Source organism: Carassius auratus, chromosome 49, assembly GCF_003368295.1.
Source record: "Carassius auratus strain Wakin chromosome 49, ASM336829v1, whole genome shotgun sequence".
Lineage (NCBI taxonomy): Eukaryota > Metazoa > Chordata > Actinopteri > Cypriniformes > Cyprinidae > Carassius > Carassius auratus.
Genome location: NC_039291.1, coordinates 6,108,740 through 6,132,454, shown reverse-complemented (window position 1 = coordinate 6,132,454; position 23,715 = coordinate 6,108,740). Strand labels below are relative to the sequence as shown.

Below are 23,715 nucleotides of genomic sequence, written 5' to 3'. Positions count from 1 at the left end.
CTCATATTGATCAATCAGGTTTTTTTTTTCAATGCACAGAAAGGTCAATAAAACTGCTGGAGAACAATTATAACATTTAACTCAGGAAAGCCATTTAATTACCATATATGTAGCATGTTAGTTGGCTAGAAAAAAAGAGCTATAGAGAATATTTAGCTAACTATCTGTAGGCCTACTAAACATATTTATTATATTTTTACTTATATCATTAAATACAGTTGTTGTTATAATAATAAAATGCAATATATTTCATTTGAATTATATGTGACCTAAGAATTACTGCCAGCTGATTGGGCTGATTAGATGATTTTTTTATTTATTTTTTTGTCTTGAGAAAAATGAATAACTACTGTATATCTTGTGTAGCCTACCTAATATTTATCCAAATGAGTCATTATAGAATCAAATCACAAGCACTGATCTGAAATCATAAAATTTGACAAGCACAAAAAACGTGGCTAACCAAAAATTGTACCATGTAAACATTATAACAATTAAACATTGTCACTAAACCTAATACAATTCTGCTTAGTTACTAAAATGTTCAGATTTTTTACACCAATCTATCTGAGGTTGGAAGTACATACATCTAATGAATGAAATTGGAGTGTTCAGTCATTGACAAAGCTTCAAAGAAAGGTGTTTTGACCGTTTTTATGTCAGGCGGTACAACTAAATAGTGAGTATGGGGTGAAAAGAGCAGGAGAGACGGAAGAGATACAAAAGGTGGAGAAAAACTGCAAAAAGGTCAAGTTTGTGAAAAAAAAACCCTTTCAATAGGCTGGCTACGAACCTGCACGCCCCAGTCGAACTTGTGAAGTCCGAACTACCGAGAACACGTACTTGTTATTGAGTAACAGCCCCTGTGATCCTGCAGAGCTTAGCTCCAACCCTTATCAAACATACCCGAACAAGCTAATCAAGGTTTTCAGGATACAGGTAGGTCTTTTTTTTTCAGGGTTGAAGCTAAACACTACAGGACAGTGGTCCTCCAGGATCAATGTTCCCGACCCCTGCTCAACAGGGTAACTTTTTTTTAATCAACCCTTGCAGTATCGATGAGATCTACATCCAATAAGGTCCTTGATGCTTTATTGATCAATTGCCATCTTTTTATCTGTGCATTACTGCACAACATTAGCAACCATCCGTATAACAAAACATGTTTTTAATTGGAATACTGTTATTCTTGTTGCATGTCAAAAATTGTTCCAAGTAATATGTTTTTCAGTAAACCTGTGTAATGAAGTATGTTTGACCCCTGCTGGCATTGTAATGTCTGTCAAAGAACTTCTTGAGCAGAGTGAGTGGTCCATTTGATGTATGTGTGTGTGTGTGTGTGTGTGTACGTGTGTGTGTATGTGTGTGTAAGCTCACAGTTGCTGAAGTTCCGAATTTTTATTATTTCAATGTTTTAGTATGGATTCAGGTATGGTACACTACTGTTTGTTCATATAATAATACTGGTTAATGATGTTTAGGCAGACTCATGCAAACTGGCCTAGTTTTAATTAAAGGGTTACTCCACCACAACATTTTTGTTTTGTCATTAATCACTTACCCCCATTTTGTTCCAAACCTGTAAAAACTTAAAAGTCTTCAAAACAAAATTTAAGATATTTTGGATGACTGTCCCATTGACTGGCAAGTAAGTTACACTGTCAAGGTCCAGAAAAGACATTCTGACGATGTCTTTCATACTTTTTTTTTTAAAAGTGACGTGACATTCAGCCAAGTATGGTGACCCATACTCAGAATTTGTGCTCTGCATTTAACCCATCCAAAGTGCACACACAAAGTGCGCCCGGGGGAGCAGTTGGGGGTTCGGTGCCTTGCTCAAGGGCACCTAAGTCGTGGTATTTCCAGTCCGAGATTCAAACCCACAACCCTAGGGTTATGAGTCAAATTATCTAACCACTAGGCCACAACTTCCCCAAAGTGTCACTTATTTGGCCTTCAATCACAAGTCTCTCGGTTTTCATCCAAAATATCTTTAATCATTTTCCAAACAGGGATGGATCTACTGGGGTTGCACGTGGTGGCAACTACCACCCTAAGAAAAAGCTGTGCCACCCCACCTTCCACCCCAGAATTATCACAGAATAAAATATAAATGTAAGCAATGTTCCATGTGGAATTTTTCAGCTGCAGCAATGACAGAGTAATGCAAAATAATCTCAAAAACACATCTTTTAATAAACTGTGCACAATGGTTGCACAAGCACACACATGCCAGTGTAGTCAGCTTCATTAACAAATAACTCTTATGAACTGGACCTTTCTGAGTCAAAACCGGAACATGACTTAGTAGGTTCCTTTAGGATTATTTTTCAGTTTTTATCCTGGGTTTATGAATCCTTTAAAACTCGCATTTAAAATAAAATTCAATCTTGTATCATTCAGTATTTCAGAACAGGGTGGAGGACTCATGATTGTTGGCTATGGGGGAGAAGTTTTGCTCTTTTTTTTATTTTTAGTATGAGGTAAATTAAGCTTTCTTTTCAATATGGTGTACATGGATGGGTTTGCAACACACTAGCTACAGAAAAATAAGCATAAAATACGTTTTTCATGGTGAGCTCTATAGATTTTGCCATAGTTTGTAAAGACCAATAGATGCAGTTAATTTTAACAATGATTTGAATAGTTTCAGAATACATTCAGGAATATCAAAAATTACATTTAATGCCATTGTATGAGATATATATTCCATCATCATTTCTATGCTCACAACCCTGATATTCACTGTATAATTAATGTTCAATGTATATGTGGATATTAACCCTATAAAGCCTACTGTATCATATTTGATACATGAATTTTCTAAAATATCAACATAATCAAAACTTTGCTGAAGAACCTGCAATATACTATAATATTGTAATATACCTACAGTATACTGCATATACTCACAATCTACTACATTCCGTCTGATTGATAGTTAATACTTTTTACTTTTTTAATATGTAAAGGCCACCTAAAATCCATCTAAAATGTAAGATTTTTATAAATTGTAAGTAGAACTCCTATACTGTTTTAATATTTCAACATTTAGGTTTAAGTGATATCCACACTTGTTTAAAATTTGTTTTTGTTTTTTCTGTGTTAATTTCGTAAAGTTTATATTCACATTGGATCTTACGTGATAATATCCTTTTTGAAACAGAAATGGATTCTGTAAATGTGAGGTTTATGGCATATTGAATGAAGTGAAGTGATAATTGTGTATCAGTGTAATCTTTTTTATGGAATGACAGTTTATTGCATTTGATGTTATGTAAGAAAATCGAATGATGCACGTAGCAAACTTTGATTTAGAGTAGTATTTATTCAGTCAGCTCATGTCAAAACATGCACACATTCAAATGACTGAGACTTGTCTGTGTTCTTTGGTCCGGATCCTTCAACCTTAGCTCAACCTGAATCATGTCAAACATATTCCACCGATAAAAGGCTAAATAAAAATTAAAAAGGCGAAATAAAAATTAATATTTCGTTACATAACCAGTACAAGTAAAAAATTATGGCACTGGTGCTGTCCTTAAAGACATACCTGATATCTTTGCTCAAAATCATTTTATACTATGTAGTGTGTATATATATATATATATATATATATATATATATATATATATATATATCGAATTCATAATATTGTTTTGTTTGAACAGAAAAAAATAATCTAAAAGGCATTTTGGGACATAACTTGTAAACATTAAATAGAGTTTTTAGCTTCTACTGTAAAATAAAATAAGGCACCTAGGTACTGATACCACTGATGGTGAACTTTTTGGTTTTGCGTTTCTCAGGTACAGCATCCACTGCAGTGCAACAGTCACATTAAAACAGTCACCTCTACCTCAACCCATCCTATTCTTCACATCTACTCAACATCAGTGTAATGTAGCATCTGTTCAGTTCCTCACTCTCTCCTCCAGCGCCCTCAGCTCTCCTTCCACTTGTGCAGGTAGATCAGCTCCAACCTGCTGGGTGAAGTAGGTCCGAAGCTCCTGTGTTTCCTTCTGCCAGAAGGGTTTGGGCAGGTCAAAGAGGGCGCCCATATCGATGTTCCCACCCAGGCCTTCTGTGTTTATGGCACCGTTTTGTGGAATCCACCCCACAATGCTTTTGGTGGCAGCTTCCTCTTCACTGGTACGGCCGCATCGTTTGAAGATCCACTCGAGGACGCGGGCGTTTTCTCCAAACCCTGGCCACAGGAAAGTGCCGGTATTCTGATCTTTCCGGAACCAGTTGACGTGGAAGATCTTGGGGAGTTGGGTGGGGCCCTTGCGTGTCTCCATACTCAACCAGTGGGCCAGGTAGTCGCCGAAGTTGTAGCCGAAGAAAGGACGCATGGCAAAGGGGTCATGCATGATTACTTTACCTAAAGAAAATGAGCCATATATTATAATTGTTTTTTAATCAGTAAAAGCTTTTAGCTCAGTTTATCCCTAAGCGCTTAAATGTAGCATACACTTTTGTGTACTGTTTCTCATCTGGAGAAATAAAAGTTTTTACCTTTATGTTCAGCAGCAGCTGTGGATTCGGATCTCATGGCTGCACCCACAAACACACCATGACGCCAGTTAAATGACTCGTACACCAAAGGCACACCTTGGAAAACAGACAGGCACATTTTGAGATATAATGTATCAAATATGTACAGTATATATATATATATATATATATATATATATATATATATATATATATATATATATATATAGTACTGTTAGAGTTTGAGATGTGTAAGGTTTTTTATGTTCAGCAAGGCTACATTTATTTGATTAAAAATGCAGTAATAGCCACAATATTTTGAAATATTATTACTATTAAAAAATAACTGTTTTCTGTTTTTAATTTATTAAAAATGGAATTAATTCCTGTTATGGCAAAGCACAGCATTGTATTTGTAAATATATAAATGTCTTAACTCTAACCTTTGATCAATTTAATGCATCCTTACTGTTTACTGTAAGAATGATAACTATATGATAACTAGTAAGAAATAATGATGAATAGCTTCCACACTAACATATAATGAAACTCTGCAGTTTGTTTTGTGCCACTTTAAATGCTTGAGCTCTTTAAAGCAGGATGGATTCTGATTGACTGTCAATGTTATCATTCATCAGCTTTAAATGCTATTCTTTTAAATTCAGAAAGGTTTTAAAACTATATATTTTTTCATTATTGTAATAATTATTGTCCTTGGTGTGAGCCAGTGTTATTTTAGTATCAAGATACTATTCTAGATTTTAGTAATATTTTGATTAAGTTTTTATTTTTATATTTTCCATTTTGTTTTGTTTTTGTCATTTTTACTTAATGTGTATTTTATTTCAGGTAAAAAAAAAATAATAAATACATGATTTTAGTTCATTGTGAACAGGCCTCAAAAGTATTGAGTTCTTAAATAATATGTAAATTTTATATAGACAATTTTGATTAAGTGATACCACCCACCTTCTGGTCTTCTGCCACCAAATACAATGGCATCAATGGGGACGCCCTCGTCACTTTCCCAGAGTGGGTCTATGATGGGGCACTGGCCAGCCGGGGCACAAAACCTGGAGTTCGGGTGAGCACACAGTGTAGAATCACCTGAGAAACACAACACCATGCCACAGATGGTGTACATATACAGTAGATCATTTTATTTAGTATATGAATAAATTATATTTATGTATATATTTGTTAAAAGTTTTTTCTATTTATATATGTTTCTAAGAATTTTTGTTTATATTTTGTAAAAAATGAGTTTGCTAAACAGTGATCTTACCATACTTCCAGGATTTCTTATGCCAGTCTGTGAGTTGGATTCCCGGAGCAGGTGGTTCCAGACCTTCCCACCAAACACCCCCATCGCTGGTCTCTCCCACGTTAGTGAACACCGTGTTCCTGGAGATGGTTGCCATGGCATGAGGGTTTGTCTTCATGGACGTCCCGGGGGCAACTCCAAAGAAACCATTCTCTGGATTAATAGCTCTGAGTTTACCTGGTGAAGAGAATCTAAATTAACCACTTTGTCTGGTAAAAACATCTATTTCTAACCATAAACAACAGTATTCCAATCAACACTATATGGCAAAACTGTTTCTCAGCCACTACAGTAGGTGTTTTGTTTACTGAAAGCCATGTGCTTATTTCAGTTTTAATTAGTTCTGTTTTGCTGCCAAATATAAATGCTAAAATAAAAGATATGGTGTCATCTCCTGGCTGCCCATAAACCCTTATATCATGCTGTGTTGTCAGATGCATGTGTGGTCTAGAACAAGTCATATTTCTCACCCTGACTGTCAAACTTCATCCAGGCGATGTCATCGCCCACACACTCCACCTTCCAGCCTGGTAGTGATGGTTTCATCATGGCAAGGTTCGTTTTCCCACAAGCGCTCGGGAATGCTGCTGCAATGTAACGTTTTACACCCTGAGGATTTGTGATTCCGAGAATCTGGTGGAGAAAGAAACAGGGATGTCTATCAACATCGTGATTGCAAATGATGACTCTAAAAGAGTAGTACAAGAGTACGATGCATAGTCACTTAATCAATGTGGCTAACATATAATATATATAAGACTGTAAACATTCTGTATGATGTCCCGTACCAGCATGTGTTCAGCCAACCAGCCTTCATCTTTGGCAATGCGTGAGGCGATACGAAGGGCAAAGCACTTCTTTCCAAGGAGTGAGTTTCCACCGTAACCGCTGCCGAAGGACAGGATCTGTCTGGTGTCAGGAAGATGTGAGATCAACACCTTGTCCGGGTTACAAGGCCAGCTGTTTACTAAAGGAGCTGTGTGAGAAAAACGGAGAAAAGGTAAGATAGTGACGAGAAAATAAAAAAATACCGTATTTTTCTTACTATACGTCGCACGTAAGCCGCATCAGTCCAAAAATACGTCATTACGAGGAAAAAAACATATATAAGTCACACTGGACTATAAGCATTCATTTAGAACCAAGAACCAAGAGAAAACATTACTGTCTCCAGCCGCCAGAGGGCGCTCTATGATGCTCAGTGTAGGCTACAGGAGCAATGAGCAGTATAGAGCGCCCTCTCGCAACTGTAGACGGTAATGTTTTCTTTTGGTTCATTTCTCTCGGTTCATGTCAAATTAATTTTGATAAGTCGCACCTGACTATAAGTCACAGGACCAGACAAACTATGAAAAAAGTGCGACTTATAGTCCGGAAAATACGGTATATAGTACAGTTAAAAGGTTTTTTATTTTATTTTTATAAACTCATATTTTTATTCAGCAAGGATACAACACATTGATCAGACATGACAGTAAAGGCATTTATAATGTTACAAAATAGTTATATTTCAATTAAATGCTGTTCTTTTAAACATTCAATTCATCAAAAAATCCAATACGAAATGTATCATGGTTTCCACAAAAAATATTAAGCAGCACTGTTTTAAACACTGATAATAACAAGTAATGATACTTGAGCAGCAAATCAGCATATATTGGACTGATTTCTGAAGGATCATGTGACACTGAAGACTGGAGGAATTATTTTGATTATTCAGCTTTGCCATCAGTTTCGACACATTAAATTTGAAAAAAAAATTTTTTAAATTGTAGTAATATTTCACAATGGAGCTATGAACAAATAAATACAGCCTGGGTGAGCATGAGACTTCTTTTGAAAAGAAATAATCTTACTGACCCCAAACTTTTGAAAGGTAGAGTATTAAGCCAAATAATACTGTACATAAACAATATATGGCACATAAAGTGACACAATGGTTGATTTGAAAGAACTGGTGAAAATTAAGAGTTTAATTTGATCGATTGAATCGCATTTACATTTAATCTGATATTATTATGAATTAAGGTACCTTTGAGTGGTATAGGTCGGCCCACAGAGTGCTGGCAGCGCACAAACTCCGCCCCCTCAGCTAGTTTATCCAGCACAGGTGTCCCCATGCGTGTCATGATGCCCATGCTGGCCACCACATATGGTGAATCAGTCACCTGAACGCCAAACTTAGCGAGAGAAGAGTTCACAGGGCCCATACTGAAGGGGATCACATACATAGTGCGTCCTACAGAGGGACAGAAAGACACAAAAACACAAGAGATGTTTTGGGCATCGCAAACTATCCTACATCAGTGTGTGGACTGATGGACAATTTGATGGGTATTTGTATTTTAAAATAATATTTAAATTAAATGTATGCATTTAGCAGATGCTTTTATCCAAAGCGACTTACAGTGCATTCAGATTATCAATTTTTCCCTATCATGTGTTCCCGGGGAATTGAACCCCCACCTTGTGCTTGATAGCGCAGTGCTTTACCAATTGAGCTACAGGAACACTAATATTTCAATTAATATTTCAGGTTAAATACTAATGAAATTCTACTAAAAGGATTCTGTGCATTTAACAAAATGGAAGTTTAAATTTTTAGAACAAACTTGACATTTAAATATACTTCAGTTTATATAATATTCAAATTCAATGTTTTATACAATTCTAAATAATATATAAAATATTGAAATCTATTTATATAATATAAATAATATTTATAATATTCTTTTATATCATTATTTTAACATTTAAATAAAAAAGGCAATTTAGATTTTTATTTAAGACACATTTTCCATAACTTTCATATTTTAACTATTTGACAGGTTTCAGCTATTGTTCAGTGGTTTGAGTAACACACACCTGCCATGCATCCAGGGAAGCGTTCCTCTCTGGCTTTCTGAAAGACCTCCTCACTCATCCAGCTGCCCAGCTGGGACTTGGCACCTCCGGTGGGAATGGGAATAGTGTCTCTTTGGTCCTTAGTGACAATCACAGTTTTACTCTCCACGCGAGCCACGTCTTTAGGGTCAGTACGTGCTATCCAGCTGCACACAGAAAAAAAGTAGATATCTTAATCAGGACTAAGGTGATTTAAATAATTTGTATTATCATCAAGATGGGTTAAAAAAACAAATTATAAGACTAGAAAAGAAGGTACCGTAATTACCAGTTTTCATATTTGGTGAGTTTCTTCACCATGCCATCTTTCTCTAGGTTGGCCAGGATGTCTGCTGCCTCCTCTGGAGTGCCAGTGACCACGTGCACTTTAGACGGTTTACATTCGGTCACAGCGCCCGACACAAACTCAGCCACTGATGGGGGCAGAGAGGGGATGGAGGCGAGTGACCGCACGCCCACTGAAGCTGTACTGATGGCACTTCGCCTGCGTGGACACACAAACAAACATTGGTACAAAACACGAGACAAACAATGGTTTATTCTGCCATAACTTTGTTTAAAAATGATCCATTAATGGAGTAAAAACAGGCTGAACATACTGTATCTGAAATGTAAGTTACTCAATATTAACTGCTTGTTTATTGAACTAGACTTCTATTTTAAACAATAATTGTAAAAAACATTTATTAAAAAAGTGTGTCCTCACAACGGCATAATCTGAATTGGTATCCACTAGGGCTGGGATAAACGATTATTTTTTAAACGATTAATCTAGCGATTATTTTTTCGATGCATCGATTAATCTAAAGATCAATGCAGAAAAACCCCTGGATTGGTTATATGACGTTGGACAGAATGTTGATCCGGCCAACGCGTATATTCAGTGCACATAAGGTAAACGTTTTGCAAACGTTTTTTAGAGAAATAAAAACAGGTCGACGAATCGATGCGCATATTTTGCATCAACGTATTTTTTGCGTCGACGTCATCGATGGCCTTGACGCGTTGTCCCAGCCCTAGTATCCACCTTTGTATTACAACAAGAAAGTAAGTTACTTCCGGTGAATGTGCCAGTCTTCTGATTTGTTAGCTTGATAACAAGAATAACACAGTCCATTAAAACGGTGAACAGCAAAAGTATTTATGTTACAAACCAGTGTGCTTATGATTACCGTACTAATATGATAACAAATAACAGTTTGCACTATCAGGCAAAATACTGTATGGACTGTTAGCTGAAATAACTGGAAGCTGATGACACCGGAAGTCTGTTAGCACTCTTATGGTTGAAAATAAGGTGGATGATATAAAGCCAACTCAGTTTAAGGTCTAACCTGAAGACTGTAGATAATGTGTTAAGTAGATGGATCTGTGTGATCCATGACATGTATGTCAGTATGAATATTGCATCATAACTAATAAATGTACTTGATCTGTGATCTGTGACCGTAACTGAAAGATAAGTGATTGAGAAGCTGCAAATCTGCAAGACTTTGGAAAGAAATGCACAACATGTATACCAATACAGTAAAACAACAACAAAACAATTTTCATTCAGAAATTGCTAGTAAACATTTCATAAACAATTAGTAAGTATAATTTTATTGCTGTAGCACTCTTAAAGCTACAATACGCAACGTGCTTTACACAATATTAAAAAAAAAACCCATAAAAGATACACTTATGTTGAGCTATACACAATATATAATAAAGAAAAAAGATAAAACGCAAAAATATTCAAAAACATGACAAAATATTAAAAGCACATCTATACAGGTATGTTTTCAAGTGTCATTTAAAAACAGACACACATTCAGATGATCTAAATCCACTGACAAACTGTTCTATAGATTTGAAGTCATCACTGCAAATGCCCCTGTCTCCTTTTGTTTTATATGTAGTTCTTGAAACTGCCAGCAATTCATTAAAAGAAGATCTCCCTGTTTTATACAGTCTCAGAAGCTCAGTTAAATACAAAGGTGCCAAACGTGCTCCAAAAAGGAGCTAAAACTGTTTTTATGAGGTGGCTAATTCATATGAATTTGTACACCTCATTTGTACAAATTCATACGATTTGTGCTAAATCGTACGTATTTTACGAGTTGCACAATTCGTATGAATTTGTATGAATGACTACACCTCCACCCATAAACCTACCCATCACCTGAAAATTTTCATCTGCCCCCATCCAACCGGCCAGGGGTGCGTTTCCCAAAACCATATTACCTGTTAGCAACTTAGTTGGTTGGCAATGGGAAATTGCATTGTAACCAACAAAGTTACTAACTTAGTTAGCAACTATGGTTTTGGGAAACGCAACCCAGAGCTTGAGAATTGAAGAATAAATTACATTTATTTATTTAGCAGACACTTTTATACAAAGCGACTTACAAATGAGGACAGTTGAAGCAATCAAAAACAACAAAAAGAAATATAAGTGCTATAACAAGTCTCAGATTACCACAGTACACGTAGCATGGGGGTTTAAATAATATAAAAAAATTAAAACAAAACAGAATAAAAAAGATTAAAGCAAGCTAGTGTTAGAGGTCTTTATACACACACACACACACTCACACACACGACTGCATAATAAATGAAAAGAAAATTTAACAAAAAGATTAGGTAGTTTGATTTTTTTTTAAAGAATAGAATTAGAATAGTGAGTGTTAAAGTTAGAGGGTCAAATAAAGATGGAAGAGATGGGTTTTAAAGGTGCCATCTGTAATGTTTGGCAAAAAAAAATCAAGTCATACTCCACATTCCATACCAGATGGGGGCAGTATGCCTCAATAAAGTGAATTGGTCTACTCTAGAGTAACAAACGAGAAATGGCATAGTCTCTATGCTTCGCCCCTACTTTCACAACAACACTACAGCCATAGCCGAAGCCTAACTGTGCGTTCACACTGCTGGCGTCTAGAGCGTCAAAAATCGCTCTTGCCGCTCTGCTCACGACGCTGCAGAAAGATTTGTGAGCGCTCAGACGCTCTGACGTAGATCGAATGCTTATTTTGTATTTAAAGCGGCCGCAAAGCAAACAAGCTTGTTGATCTCGTGCAGACTAACCACAAGGAGTTATAACCTCATTAAATATTGTTGTGGACGAAATATTAGGATCCTTTACTTAAAATGAACAATCTCAGACACCTTGGTCCACGTATCACTTTTAATTAATTTTTTTATGTCCCTGTAGGCAAACAGGGACACATCATAGATTAATACAAACGCTAAACAGCAATAATCAACCTGTCCTTTATTCTGCTTGAGAACGTCCCCGGTTACTCACGTAACCTTAGTTCCCTGAGAGGAGGGAACGAGACATTACGTATGGGGAAATCCATTTCCTCGAAATTATGAAGTCTGATTGAATAACTCTTTTGCTTGCAAATAGCCAATGGTGCCCTCGCCCTCACCTGATTGGCTGACAGCCATCAATATAGGTGACGGTGGGCGCCAAAACCCTCAGAATCTTCCACTGAACGAGAGTAATGAGGCTGGAAGGTTTTTCCACACGGCAGGTTATGTAATGTCTCGTTCCCTCCTCTCAGGGAACTAAGGTTACGTGAGTAACCGGGGACGTTCCCTTATCGAGTCGGTCTCTCGGCATTACGTATGGGGAACAATAAAACCACCGCCGTGTGGGAAATACTGTCCGGCCCAGCTCGCATCGAGCCACAGAAGAGCATAAGCACTAGCTCTTACAGCGCGTTAGCTCTAGGTCGGGTACCGGACCTGGTTGAAACACCTCTTGGCACAGAGCCAAATCAGCTCTTACACCATCGTAATCCAGTGCACCCAGATAAGCAACACTGGTGTGATATGGGGAAAATGCAGCAATATGTTGGTGCTTGGGAATACACTGCCGGCTTATAATGCGGGCATAATAAAGTGACTACATTAGATAGTGAATGAATACCTCAACCGCAGCTATTACAACAATAACTGACGCTGACCTGTTAGAAACCACGGCTAGTGCACGCGCTAGGCAGGGCGTGCCCATAGCTTAGTCCAAAGACTGCTCAACTCCCTCCTCCTGCACTGACAGCACATGTGATGCGAACGAGGGAATGTCCAAATTATAGAATCTCGCAAACGTGTTGCGAGACGACCAGCCCGCTGCGAAACAAATGTCCAGTGTGATAGCCTCTGCTTCGACAGCGCGCTGCCCTTCTTGGCACCCGCGTAGCAGACGAAAAGCTGCTCTGAAGTTCGAAACTGGCTAGTTCTGTTCACATATGCACGCAGGGCACGCACGGGGCACAAAGCGCACTTCAGAGACACTGAATTACTGTCCTCCTCTGGGCAAAATGCTTGAATTGTAACTATCTGAGCTCTGAACGGCGTTGAGAGCAATTTAGGCGAATAGCCGCGTTTGGGTAAAAGTCTGACCATACAATCGACCGGTCCAAACTGCATACACGCGCTGTTCACTGACAGGGCATGCACGTCTCCCACTCGTTTCCCGCAAGCTAGCGCGAGCAGTAGCGCCGTCTTAAATGAGAGCACTTTAAGGTCGCTAAACTCGGCTGGTTCAAAAGGTGGGTTGGACAGCGCACTAAGCACTAATGACAGGTCCCAGACCGGCATCTGACGAAGGCGGGGTGGATTAAGCCGCCTAGCTCCCCGAAGAAAGCTCGTTATCAGGGGGTGCCTCCCCACTGAATGGCCGTCTAGCAAGTCACGAAAAACGGCGATAGCGGCCACGTAGACTTTCACTGTAGATGGGGTACTGCCAGCATCCAGACGTTCCTGTAGTAAGGTCAGAATAATGGAGATATCGCAACTCCTGGGGTCCTCATTTTTGTCAACACACCAGTTAGCAAATACTTTCCACTTCAGAGTGTATAAACGCCTCGTCGAAGGGGCTCTAGCCTCTGCTATTGTCTGCAGCACTCGCTGATATACTCCACGCTGATCTGCCACACATGCAGATCCCAAAGCTCTGGGTTGGGGTGCCATATGGTGCCCCTCGCCTGGGATAAGAGGTCCCTTCTCGGCGGGATCCGCCACGGGGGAAGCCGCGGCATGTTCCGGGACCAGTTCCGGGAACCACGGCTGGTTGGGCCATTTGGGTGCTACCAGGATCAACGCACATCTCTCCTCCCTGATCTTCTGCAGCACCAGCGGCATTAACTTGACTGGGGGAAAACCATACTTCCGTCCCTTTGGCCAGCGGCTCGACAGCGCGTCTCCCCCTAGGGGGGATGCTGTCAGCGAGAAGTACAGAGGGCAGTGGGCGTTCTCTTGCGACGCAAAGAGGTCGATCTCCGCTTTGCCAAACAGATTCCAGATCATATTTATCGTTTGCGGATGGAGCCTCCATTCTCCGTGTACAATGCCGTCCCTGGACAGCATGTCCGCGCCGCAATTCAAACTGCCCGGTACGTGCACTGCTCGAATCGACAGAAGTACCCTGTCCGTCCATAAAAGCAGCTGTCTCGCTAATCCCTGCAGGGATCGCGAACGCAAACCTCCCTGGCGATTGATGTACGCCACCACCGCCGTGTTGTCCGTTCTGATGAGAACATGACGGTGTTTCACAAACGGAAGGAAACTCTGCAGCGCTAGATGAACCGCTTCCATCTCCAAGCAGTTTATATGCCAGCGCGTCTGGTCCCCTGTCCACGTACCGAATGCTGGTCTGCCATCGCATAGGGCTCCCCAGCCTGATAGTGAAGCATCCGTAGTGACCACTACACGTCTGACCACTCTGCCCATAGCAGCACCCTGCTCAAATATGGTCGTGCCGAACCAAGGCGCCAGAGTCTCGAGACATGAACGCGTTATAATAAGGCGTTCCGTTCCCGCTCTCCACGCCCGCGGCTTCACTCGGCTCTGTAACCAGTGTTGAAGCGGTCTCATGTGTAACAAGCCCAGTCTGCAGACGGAGGCTGCGGCCGCCATCAGACCGAGCAACCTCTGAAACGTTCTTAAGGGGATAGCTCTGCCTTGAACGAAGAGGGCTAGTGTATTTTGAATCGACTGGATTTTCGGCTCTGACAGCTTCGCGGTCATAGAGCGCGAGTCCAGTATCATACCCAGGAATGTGATATATTGGCGCGGCTGCAGTGTGCTCTTCTGAATGTTCACAGACAGCCCCAAACCTGTCAGATGGGCGAGGAGTCTGTGTTTGTGTTCCTCGAGAGCGCTTCTCGACCGTGCGATGACTAACCAGTCGTCGAGATAATTCAGTATGCGCATTCCACTGAGCTTCAGGGGAGCGAGCGCTGTATTCATGCATATTGTAAATACACGGGGAGCCAAAGCGAGCCCAAACGGCAACACTTTGAACTGGTACGCCACACCCTCGAATGCAAAACGCAGGAAGCGCCTGTGATGTGGGGCTATTTGGATGTGGAAGTAAGCATCCTTTAGATCCACTGCAATGAAGTAATCGTCGGGCTGAATGTGCGCGAGGATCTTCTTCACAGTTATCATCTTGAACGTGCGTTTCGCGAGCGCTTTGTTCAGTAATCTCAGGTCTAAGATGGGGCGCATACCTCCGTCCTTTTTCGGAACTAGAAAATAACGGCTGTAGAAACCGGAATTTCTCCGTTCCACGGGCACTATCTCTACTGCTTGTTTGGCCAGGAGAGAGGATATTTCTGCTCATAGCAGCGGGGCGCTCTGTTCTGACACTTCTGTCATAATCACACCGCCGAAGCGGGTGGTCTGCGAGCGAACTGGAGCGTATAGCCGCGTTTTATCGTGTTGATCACCCAATAAGATGCCGCGGGGAGCGTCGCCCACGCGCTGAGATGACTCAATACAGAGGGTATTAATGCATGCTGCGGCGGGGCGTGCGCGCCAGCCACTGGGGAAGCATTGACCCCTATATGAGTGGCAGGTGACTCGTTCGCGGCTTCTTGCACGGGAACAGACATAGTCACCTCCTCGGGTTTCCCCGAGCTTCCGCTTTGCGAAGCGTCTCTCGTAGGAGAGGCTTCGCTTATGTAGCGGGTAATAGTAGAGGGAGGAAGAAAGCTCTTTTGCTGAGGCATGTAATGCATGTTTATTGAAACAGAACACAGCGGTTTCATTCTCACAACATTCACATCTTTGACGAACTCTGGGCGGGAACACGCCCTTTTCGCTGCGGGTCCGACGAACATGTCCCGCGCTCTCTTCCCCCTGGCACGAGCATCAGGAACGCTGCTCCTTCTTGCCAGCCGGGCGCCCTTGGCTGCTAGAGGCCGGTTTAGGACCAAAACGGGGCTTCCTGGGCTGCCTCTGGCGGAATGGTAGCTCTGGCTCACAACGCTCTGCCGCGCTCGGGAACGCGCGCCTGGTATTTCCCGCCTGGCGCTGTGCCGAAGAAGATCTGGACCTCGCTGCAGGGGGGGCTTGAGACCGTTTCGGCAAAAGATGAGGCATCATCTTAGACTGCTTGACGGTCTCGGCGTATTTCTCCGACAGAGATTCCACCGCGACACCGAAAAGGCCGGTGGGGCTCACCGGTGCATCCAGGAACTGCCTCTTTTCGGCATCGCGCATGCCGGACAGCGTCAGCCACAGATGGCTGGACCACAAGGCTGCTCATATTGCGGCCGATTCCCTGCGCTACCTTTTTCGACGCCGCGAGAGTGAGATCCGCCGCCGTGCGCAGCTTCCTGAGCAACTCTGGGTCCGGGATTCCCTCATCCAGGGACCCAAGGAGCCGAGTTTGGAAGACCTGCAGGATTGCCATCGTGTGGAGGGCAGATGCTGCATGTCCAGCAGATATGTACGCCTTCTCGGCGATGTGAGCAGTAGCTCGACATGGCTTAGAAGGCAAAGAGGCGGTTTTCCAGCCGGGAGAAGACGCGAGGTGGGCCGTGATAGCATCCTCGACGGGAGGCGGTCGCGCGTATCCTAATTTCTCCGCCCCTTCCACCGTCGTCAGCAGCTGGGTCCCCTGTGCATGGGCTCGGGCTGAGTAAGGGGAGCGCCATGACCGGGTGAGTTCCTCGTGGACCTCAGAGAAAAAAGGCGCGGGTCTCTGCGGGGCTTCAGCCTGGCGGCCCGCGCCGAGGAAAGAACCGTCCATCCATCTCTTAGACGGCAGCTCCTTGGGGGCTGTCCACTCCAATTCCATATCTGCCACCGCCTCCGCGAGGATCGCCATAAGCTCGGCATCCAGCGAGGCAGGGGCGGCTTCAGACGGGGCCTCGGACTACGCTCCCAGGTCTGAGGCATTAGTAGGCATGGCGTCGTCCTCATCATATCCAAACGAGACCATTTCCCGCGCTTCTAGTGGAGGGCGGTAACTGGCCTCAGAGTATGAGAGGGGATCTTCCACGTGAGGGTGGCGTGGGCGTAGGGCCGACGCCAGTACCTCGACAGAATCCGTCGACGGAGCTCTCTGCAGTCTCCCGGTTCGCGGCTCGACGGCGGCGGACGGGGGAGAGGCAGGAGATACAGGGCCACCGTTACGGGTAACGGCCAGCCTTGCACGAAGGATCTTGATGGGAAGCTCCTCACAGGCACGACATCCGGATCCTTCGAATGCCGCCTCTGCGTGAGCCCGACCCAGGCACAGCACACACTGCTCGTGTGCGTCCGGGAAATCAATGAAATGGATTTCCCCATACGTAATGTCGAGAGACCGACTCGATAAGGGAACTAATGTGCCAACTCAAGCATTCACCGTGAGACACACGCAATTGACTCTTTTCAAATGCTTTCACGCCACACATCAATTTTTTCACGCACAGAAAAACCACGAAGCAAAGAGGACACGGAGACCAACAGACTAGACAGAGCAGGTTAGTTATGATACATAGGGCTGTGCAAAAAATCGAATGCGATTTTCATGCACCTCTCATCAGTAAAGACGCTCCTGTAATTAGAAGTATATCTCCAGCATGTGCATTCAGATCAGGGTTGCCAGGTTTTCACAACAAATCCTGCCCAGTTGCTTCTTAAAACTAATCCAAAACTAGCCCAATCGCGTTTCCGGGAGGTTCCCCGATAAAAATTGCTTCCCGGGGTTAAAATATACATTTTTGGGAAGGGTTTCCCTGGTAAAATTAGCATTTTAGGGGCTAAATATCACGTTATTGGTATTGGGATTGCTTCAAACCGCGGACATGAAAAACAACCGCAGACTTGGCAACACTGGTTCAGGTGGAGCGGCAGTTACTACACAGAGCCGTAGTCCACCGACAACTAACACAAAATCGCTTTCAAAATCGACAAAGAATCGCCTGCGATTTTAACATCGATGTTGTGTAGATTGTCAGTGAATTACGGCTCTGTGTAGTAAATGCCAACCAGTGTTGCCAAGTCTGTGGTGGTTGTTTTTCATGTCCGCTGGTCACAGCGACCCCAATACAAATAACGTGATATTTAGCCCCTAATTATACCAAGGCAACCCTGCTAAAAAAATATATTTTAACCCCGGGAAGCAATGTTTTATCGGGGAACCTTCTGGAAGCGAGATTGGGCTAGTTTTGAGAAGCTGGTCAGGAAACTGGGCAGGATTTGTTGTGAAAACCTGGCAATCCTGATCTGAACACACGTGGTGGAGATATACTCCTAATTACAGGAGCGTCTTTACTGATGAGATGTACATGAGTAAAGACATGCACAGCCCTATATAATAAAATGGGTAACGTTAAGTTATAGCTAGCTAATTATCAAACGCAGCTACGGTTAGCCATCGCTAACATTAGCACGTTTATCGAACAGCCTTCGATATATTTCTATGTTATAACTTCCCAAAAACAAATACACAAACATATAAAACAAACTTCTGGCGAAATACTAACAGCATCTAACTTGCAAGTTCGGAGTCGAACATCATTTCTTTCAGGTCCATCAGTTGTCTCCAGCGATTAAAAGCAGTGCCGATGTTTACTCTGGTATTCTTATCGGATTTGATTTGTGATTCCAAGCGCGGTTGTTTCCCTGTAGCGGGTGTTGGTCTCTTGCCAAGGGCTTCAGCTATCCTTCCGCTCTTCTCCCTGAACTGAAAGTAGTGGGCTGTACTTTCCACACGATTGACATCAGGTTCAAGTACACGCCCACAAGCCCTGCGAGTTATTCGTGTATTGCAGGTTGGCTGGTGGATATGTTGCCCGCATACCGCCTCCCACGGCCGAAACTGGTATTACAACACCTGTCGGGCCGGGTCTAGTAATGCTAATACTAATTAAGGTTGATATCTCTGTAGCACTATAACTTGACATTTTTGTAATGACATCATCGCCCTTATTTCTTCTCATTCTTTTGATGCGTGTAGGTCATGTTATGGATATTTTTACCTCAATTTCTGCATATGGCACCTTTAAGCCGATTCTTGAAGATGACTAAGGACTCAGCTGCTTGGATTAAGTTTGGCAGGTCATTCCACCAGGAGGGAACATTTAATTTAAAAGTCCGTAAAAGTGACTTTGTGCTTCTTTGTGATGACACAATCAAGCGATGTTCACTTTTAAGAACACAAGCTTCTAGAGGGCACATAAGTCTGAAGTAATTAATTTAGGTAAAGGGCAGCAGAGCCAGTGGTAGTTTTGTAGGCAAACATCAATGCCTTGAATTTTATGCGAGTAGCTATTGGAAGCCAGTGTAAATTAAGGTGTGACGTGTATTCTTTTTGGCTCATTAAAAATGTATCTTGCTGCTGCGTTCTTAATTAATTGTTAAGGTTTGATAGAAATGGCTGGAAGACCTGCCAAGAGAGCATTGAAATAGTCCAGCCTGGACAGAACAAGAGCTTGAACAAGGAGTTGTGCAGCATGTTCCGAAAGAAAGGGCTTGATATTCTTGATGTTGAATAAAGCAAATCTGCAGGATCGGACAGTTTTAGCAATGTAGTCTGATAAAGTCAGCTGATCATCAATCATAACTCCAAGGCTTCTAGCTGTTTTTGAAGGAGTTATGGTTGATGTGCCTAAGTTGATGGTGAAATTGTGATGAAACGATGGGTTTGCTGGAATCACAAGCAGTTCTGACTTGGCAAGGTTGAGTTGAAGGTGATGATCAAGAAATGTATGTTAGACATGCTGAGATGCAAATAGCTACCGTCGGATCATCAGGATGGAATGAGAGGTAGAGTTGAGTGTCATCTAGGGCTGCACAATACTGGGAAAAAAGGACATTGCAATATTTTATTTTTCTGCGATATATATTGCGATATGAAATCTAATCTAATTTTTTCTTACAAACAAAAATGGCGTGAGCACACTTACATTCTCATTTTAAATGATTTAAACATCAGAGTATTATTTAAATTAGAGTAAATTATTTTGTTTTGTAACTTTGTAACTTTAGGATATGGTTTGAATTGTTAACATATTAACTAACATGAACTTACCACGAGCAATACTTTTGTTACAGTATTTTTTAATCTTTGTTTATCTTAGTTTACAGCTGTTCATTGTTTGGTAATGTTACTTCACAGTGCATTAACTATGTTAACAAATACCATACAACTTTTGATTTCTACAATGAAGGCTATAGCCTAAATGTTGAAATTAACAATGTTGTAGAAGTGCAGTTTAGTAATAGTAAATGTTAAATAATTAAGTTAAATAGTTGAATAAATATAACATTATTGTAAAGTGTTACTGATTTTTTTTATAAACCAGTTCATACGTCTCGTGAGTTCAGTGTTGGACAGGTCAGTTGTTTAAACCATTCATTAAATTGAATCGGTTCAAAGGAATCATTAGTTCGCGAATCAGACGTGTACAGCATGCGTTGTGTAATTATCTCTACAGTTTAGGATATCGCGGATTCGTACATCGCGATATCGATGCTTAAACGACACATCGTGCAGCCCTAGTGTCATCAGCATTACAGTGGTATGAAAAGCCATGTTTCTGAATGACAGAACCTAATGATGCCATGTAGACAGAGAAGAGAAGTGCTCCAAGAACTGAGCCCTGAGGCACCCCAGTAGTTAGATGTTGTGAATATAAATATAAATAAAAAATAAATATAATTTACAACAAGTAGTTTGTTGAGCTTTTAATTTACTATATTAAGCAAAGGTCAATGCTTTGCCCCCAATGGAATGCACAAACTGATAGAATGCAAACCATCTCAATAAACTGGATAAAATACATAATAGAGGAAAACATAAAAAAATTAAAGAATGATGAAGAGAAATAGAGAAATATAAAGCAAGAAAAACCCAAGTTCATTGAACAAACAAAACAGCAAAAACAAAAACAAAAACTTTTTGTTCTTGTTATTCAATCATCCGCTTTCTAAACTAACATATGGGTCAAAAATCATCTGAGACCATCTTGTCATTCTTTAACAGTGCTGGTGAACTGAGTGCTGTCAGCATGTTCCCTGCAAAGTGAACCCAAAACCTTTGCGCTGCTAACACAATGCTCTATCACTTAGAGCCACAGGAATACTTGCCCACACTCTCTCCCCCATAATTCCCCTCTATAGTCTCTGAGTCTGTCACCATTTTGACCCCATGATCCCTGACATTCATCAATACCCACTGAGCTTTGAACCATCAATTATCGTAGGATGTTAGCCACACCCCCACATGAATGGACCAATCAGAAGACCTCCTTGGCATTCACTCCCCTCCCCTCAGATTCTTGTTAAAAAGGGTATGGCCTCTTCAAGCACACTATGTTCATGCATGAACACATAGCACACGTAACAATTTGAGAAATGTGTGAAATAATAGAACATATAATAGAAATGCATTAGAACTATACCTCAAGGCCAAGGGTGTTTCAGGGCAAAAAGAAAAAAGGAAAAAACCTGTTAAACAAGTGAGTAGACTTTTCACATAAAACACACAGACATATACATCTCACTACCAATCAGTTCCTGGTATCGTGCATTTGTAGGGTAAAGTTTAGCTAGTAGAGACTTTCACACTGTGCATATTTACTTGAAGTCCTGTGCTCATGTAATCACCAATTCTGGTGAGAACTAGACAGAGCAGATATAGATGCAATAAAATTGGTTTTATGAATATCTTTTGTTCAACATCATTACATGGCGAAATTTCATATGGAATCATATTATTGATTCCACATTCATATTATTGATTTCACATATGACTCAAAAATGCTTGTTGTGACTGCTTTGTGTGGTCAAAGGGGATGGTTATTTGTTCATTCATAACCTGTTTTTTCAGACTCTGTATACACAGTGAGTCTCTCAATACTTCTCTATATGACTTACATTGCTGCATTCCTGTATGACACAGTCAATAGCACTAGTTTTAGTCTAATAGTGACATGTAATATGTGGCAAATCTCATTATTTGGCAATACCAGACTGCAGGACTCTGGAGTATTATAATTTACTCTGTATTACTGTATAACTCTATCAAACATCGTTCTGCATTATTGCAGACTATTGTAGTTTAGTACCCCCACTAAAACAAGGGAGGTGAACCTTTAATTGTACAAAGTGTTGACAAATGTTTTTTTATAGAACAGGTCTGTTTAAATATCTAATCTAACAAGAAACTATACAAGGATGTTTACCTATAAGGTGGTAGTGATACGGTGTATTCAATTCTCTGTTTTGCTCAGTTTTAGCGACCAGAAAATAAAATTTATGATCTGAATATTAAGGTAATATCTATCTATCTATCTATCTATCTATCTATCTATCTATCTATCTATCTATCTATCTATCTATCTATCTATCTATCAATCGTTTGATAATTCAAATTATCTAACATGAATACATGGGGTTAATATATATAAATATTAATTTCCCATATATATATATATATATATATATATATATATATATATATATATATATATATATATATATATATATTATTTCTAATTTATATATAATAACTATAACTATATATATATATATATAAATTAGAAATAAAATGTTTATTAGTTTAAATATGTATAAAAGACACTAACCTCCTTAGTACTCCAAGCAACAGGCAGGACATCTTTGAAGTGGAGAAAACAACTGAAATTATGACTTTAGAGAAAAAAAATAAAGCTATCACTAAAATAAAGCAATCCGAGAGGGTGGTTGCTCCTCTTCAGTCCTCTACACCTCTCAGGTCAGATTACCTCTTGAGGTAGACTAGAGTCAAGTAGGACCCTTGCACTGTAACACGTGTATCTTATCATCAGCTGATCCCACCCTCAGCTCAGATCCTGCACTAATAATGACGCTCTTCTCCCTAAGAACCAGCCTTAAGTGTTTAAATTATAAATAAAACTTTGCACTGGCAAACTACCTAGACGATTAACTTATTTATAGCTTATTTTAAGTTTAATATTTCCCACTTCTTGTATTATATGCGTGAGCTTCCAATAAAACACGACAAAGTGGGAACACTAGCTGTTGCTTGTCAATCATAAGCTCTTGATTGACGCTGCTGTGAATCGCGAGGATTAGTTCGCTGTCTGCTGGATGACGCAAGCGCGCGCGCTGGTTCCTGAAGGCTATCTGATTCTTCAAAGGAGTCACAGCGCTCCGTCCCTCATTCCTGTTCGATGCTGGTTGCAAAACACAGCTTAGCAAAGTCGTGTAGAAGTGAATCCTATTTTTAAAGCTTTTTTTGCGAGCAATGAGGTCACGTGAGCATCACCTTCGTGTCAGGTCAGCAGATGTTGGTAAAGTTGAGTCTGGACACTGTAGGCGGAGTTACTGGCTCTCTGTGACGTCGCTCCATTCATCATCATTTTTTTTTTTATTATTATTATTTTTTTAAGCCTTTAATGCTCATTAAGGCTCCATTTATTTGAAGAAAACAATTCTCACAAAGTTCTGAAACATTATTACAATTAAAAAATTAAACTTTAAATTTTAAAATGCAATTTATTTATTGTGATTGCAAAGCTGACTTTCTATATCAAACATCACACAATCCTTCAGAAATCATTCTAAGGTGATCTGTTGCTCCAGAAACATTTTTCCAAATACCAATTAGATGATTTCTGAAAATTCAGCTTTGCCATCACAGGAATAAATTACAGGTTAAAATGTATTTAAAAAAAAAATTAAAATGTAATAATTCACGATATTACTATATTTTTGAT

The 23,715-nt window shown here is 40.7% G+C and overlaps 1 protein-coding gene across 1 annotated transcript; it reads right to left on the bottom strand.

The window, feature by feature from the left end:
• Window positions 1–3,308: 3,308 nt before the first annotated feature.
• On the bottom strand, window positions 3,309–23,222 carry LOC113066092 (phosphoenolpyruvate carboxykinase, cytosolic [GTP]-like). The gene is made up of 10 exons (XM_026237721.1): window positions 22,582–23,222; window positions 8,994–9,209; window positions 8,687–8,871; window positions 7,854–8,060; window positions 6,610–6,797; window positions 6,292–6,454; window positions 5,783–5,998; window positions 5,467–5,604; window positions 4,519–4,614; window positions 3,309–4,384 (listed from the first exon to the last, which is right to left on the bottom strand). Exons 1-10 carry the CDS (start codon window positions 22,611–22,613, stop codon window positions 3,915–3,917), a joined length of 1,911 nt encoding a protein of 636 aa, XP_026093506.1. The 5' UTR covers window positions 22,614–23,222; the 3' UTR covers window positions 3,309–3,914.
• Window positions 23,223–23,715: the final 493 nt, after the last annotated feature.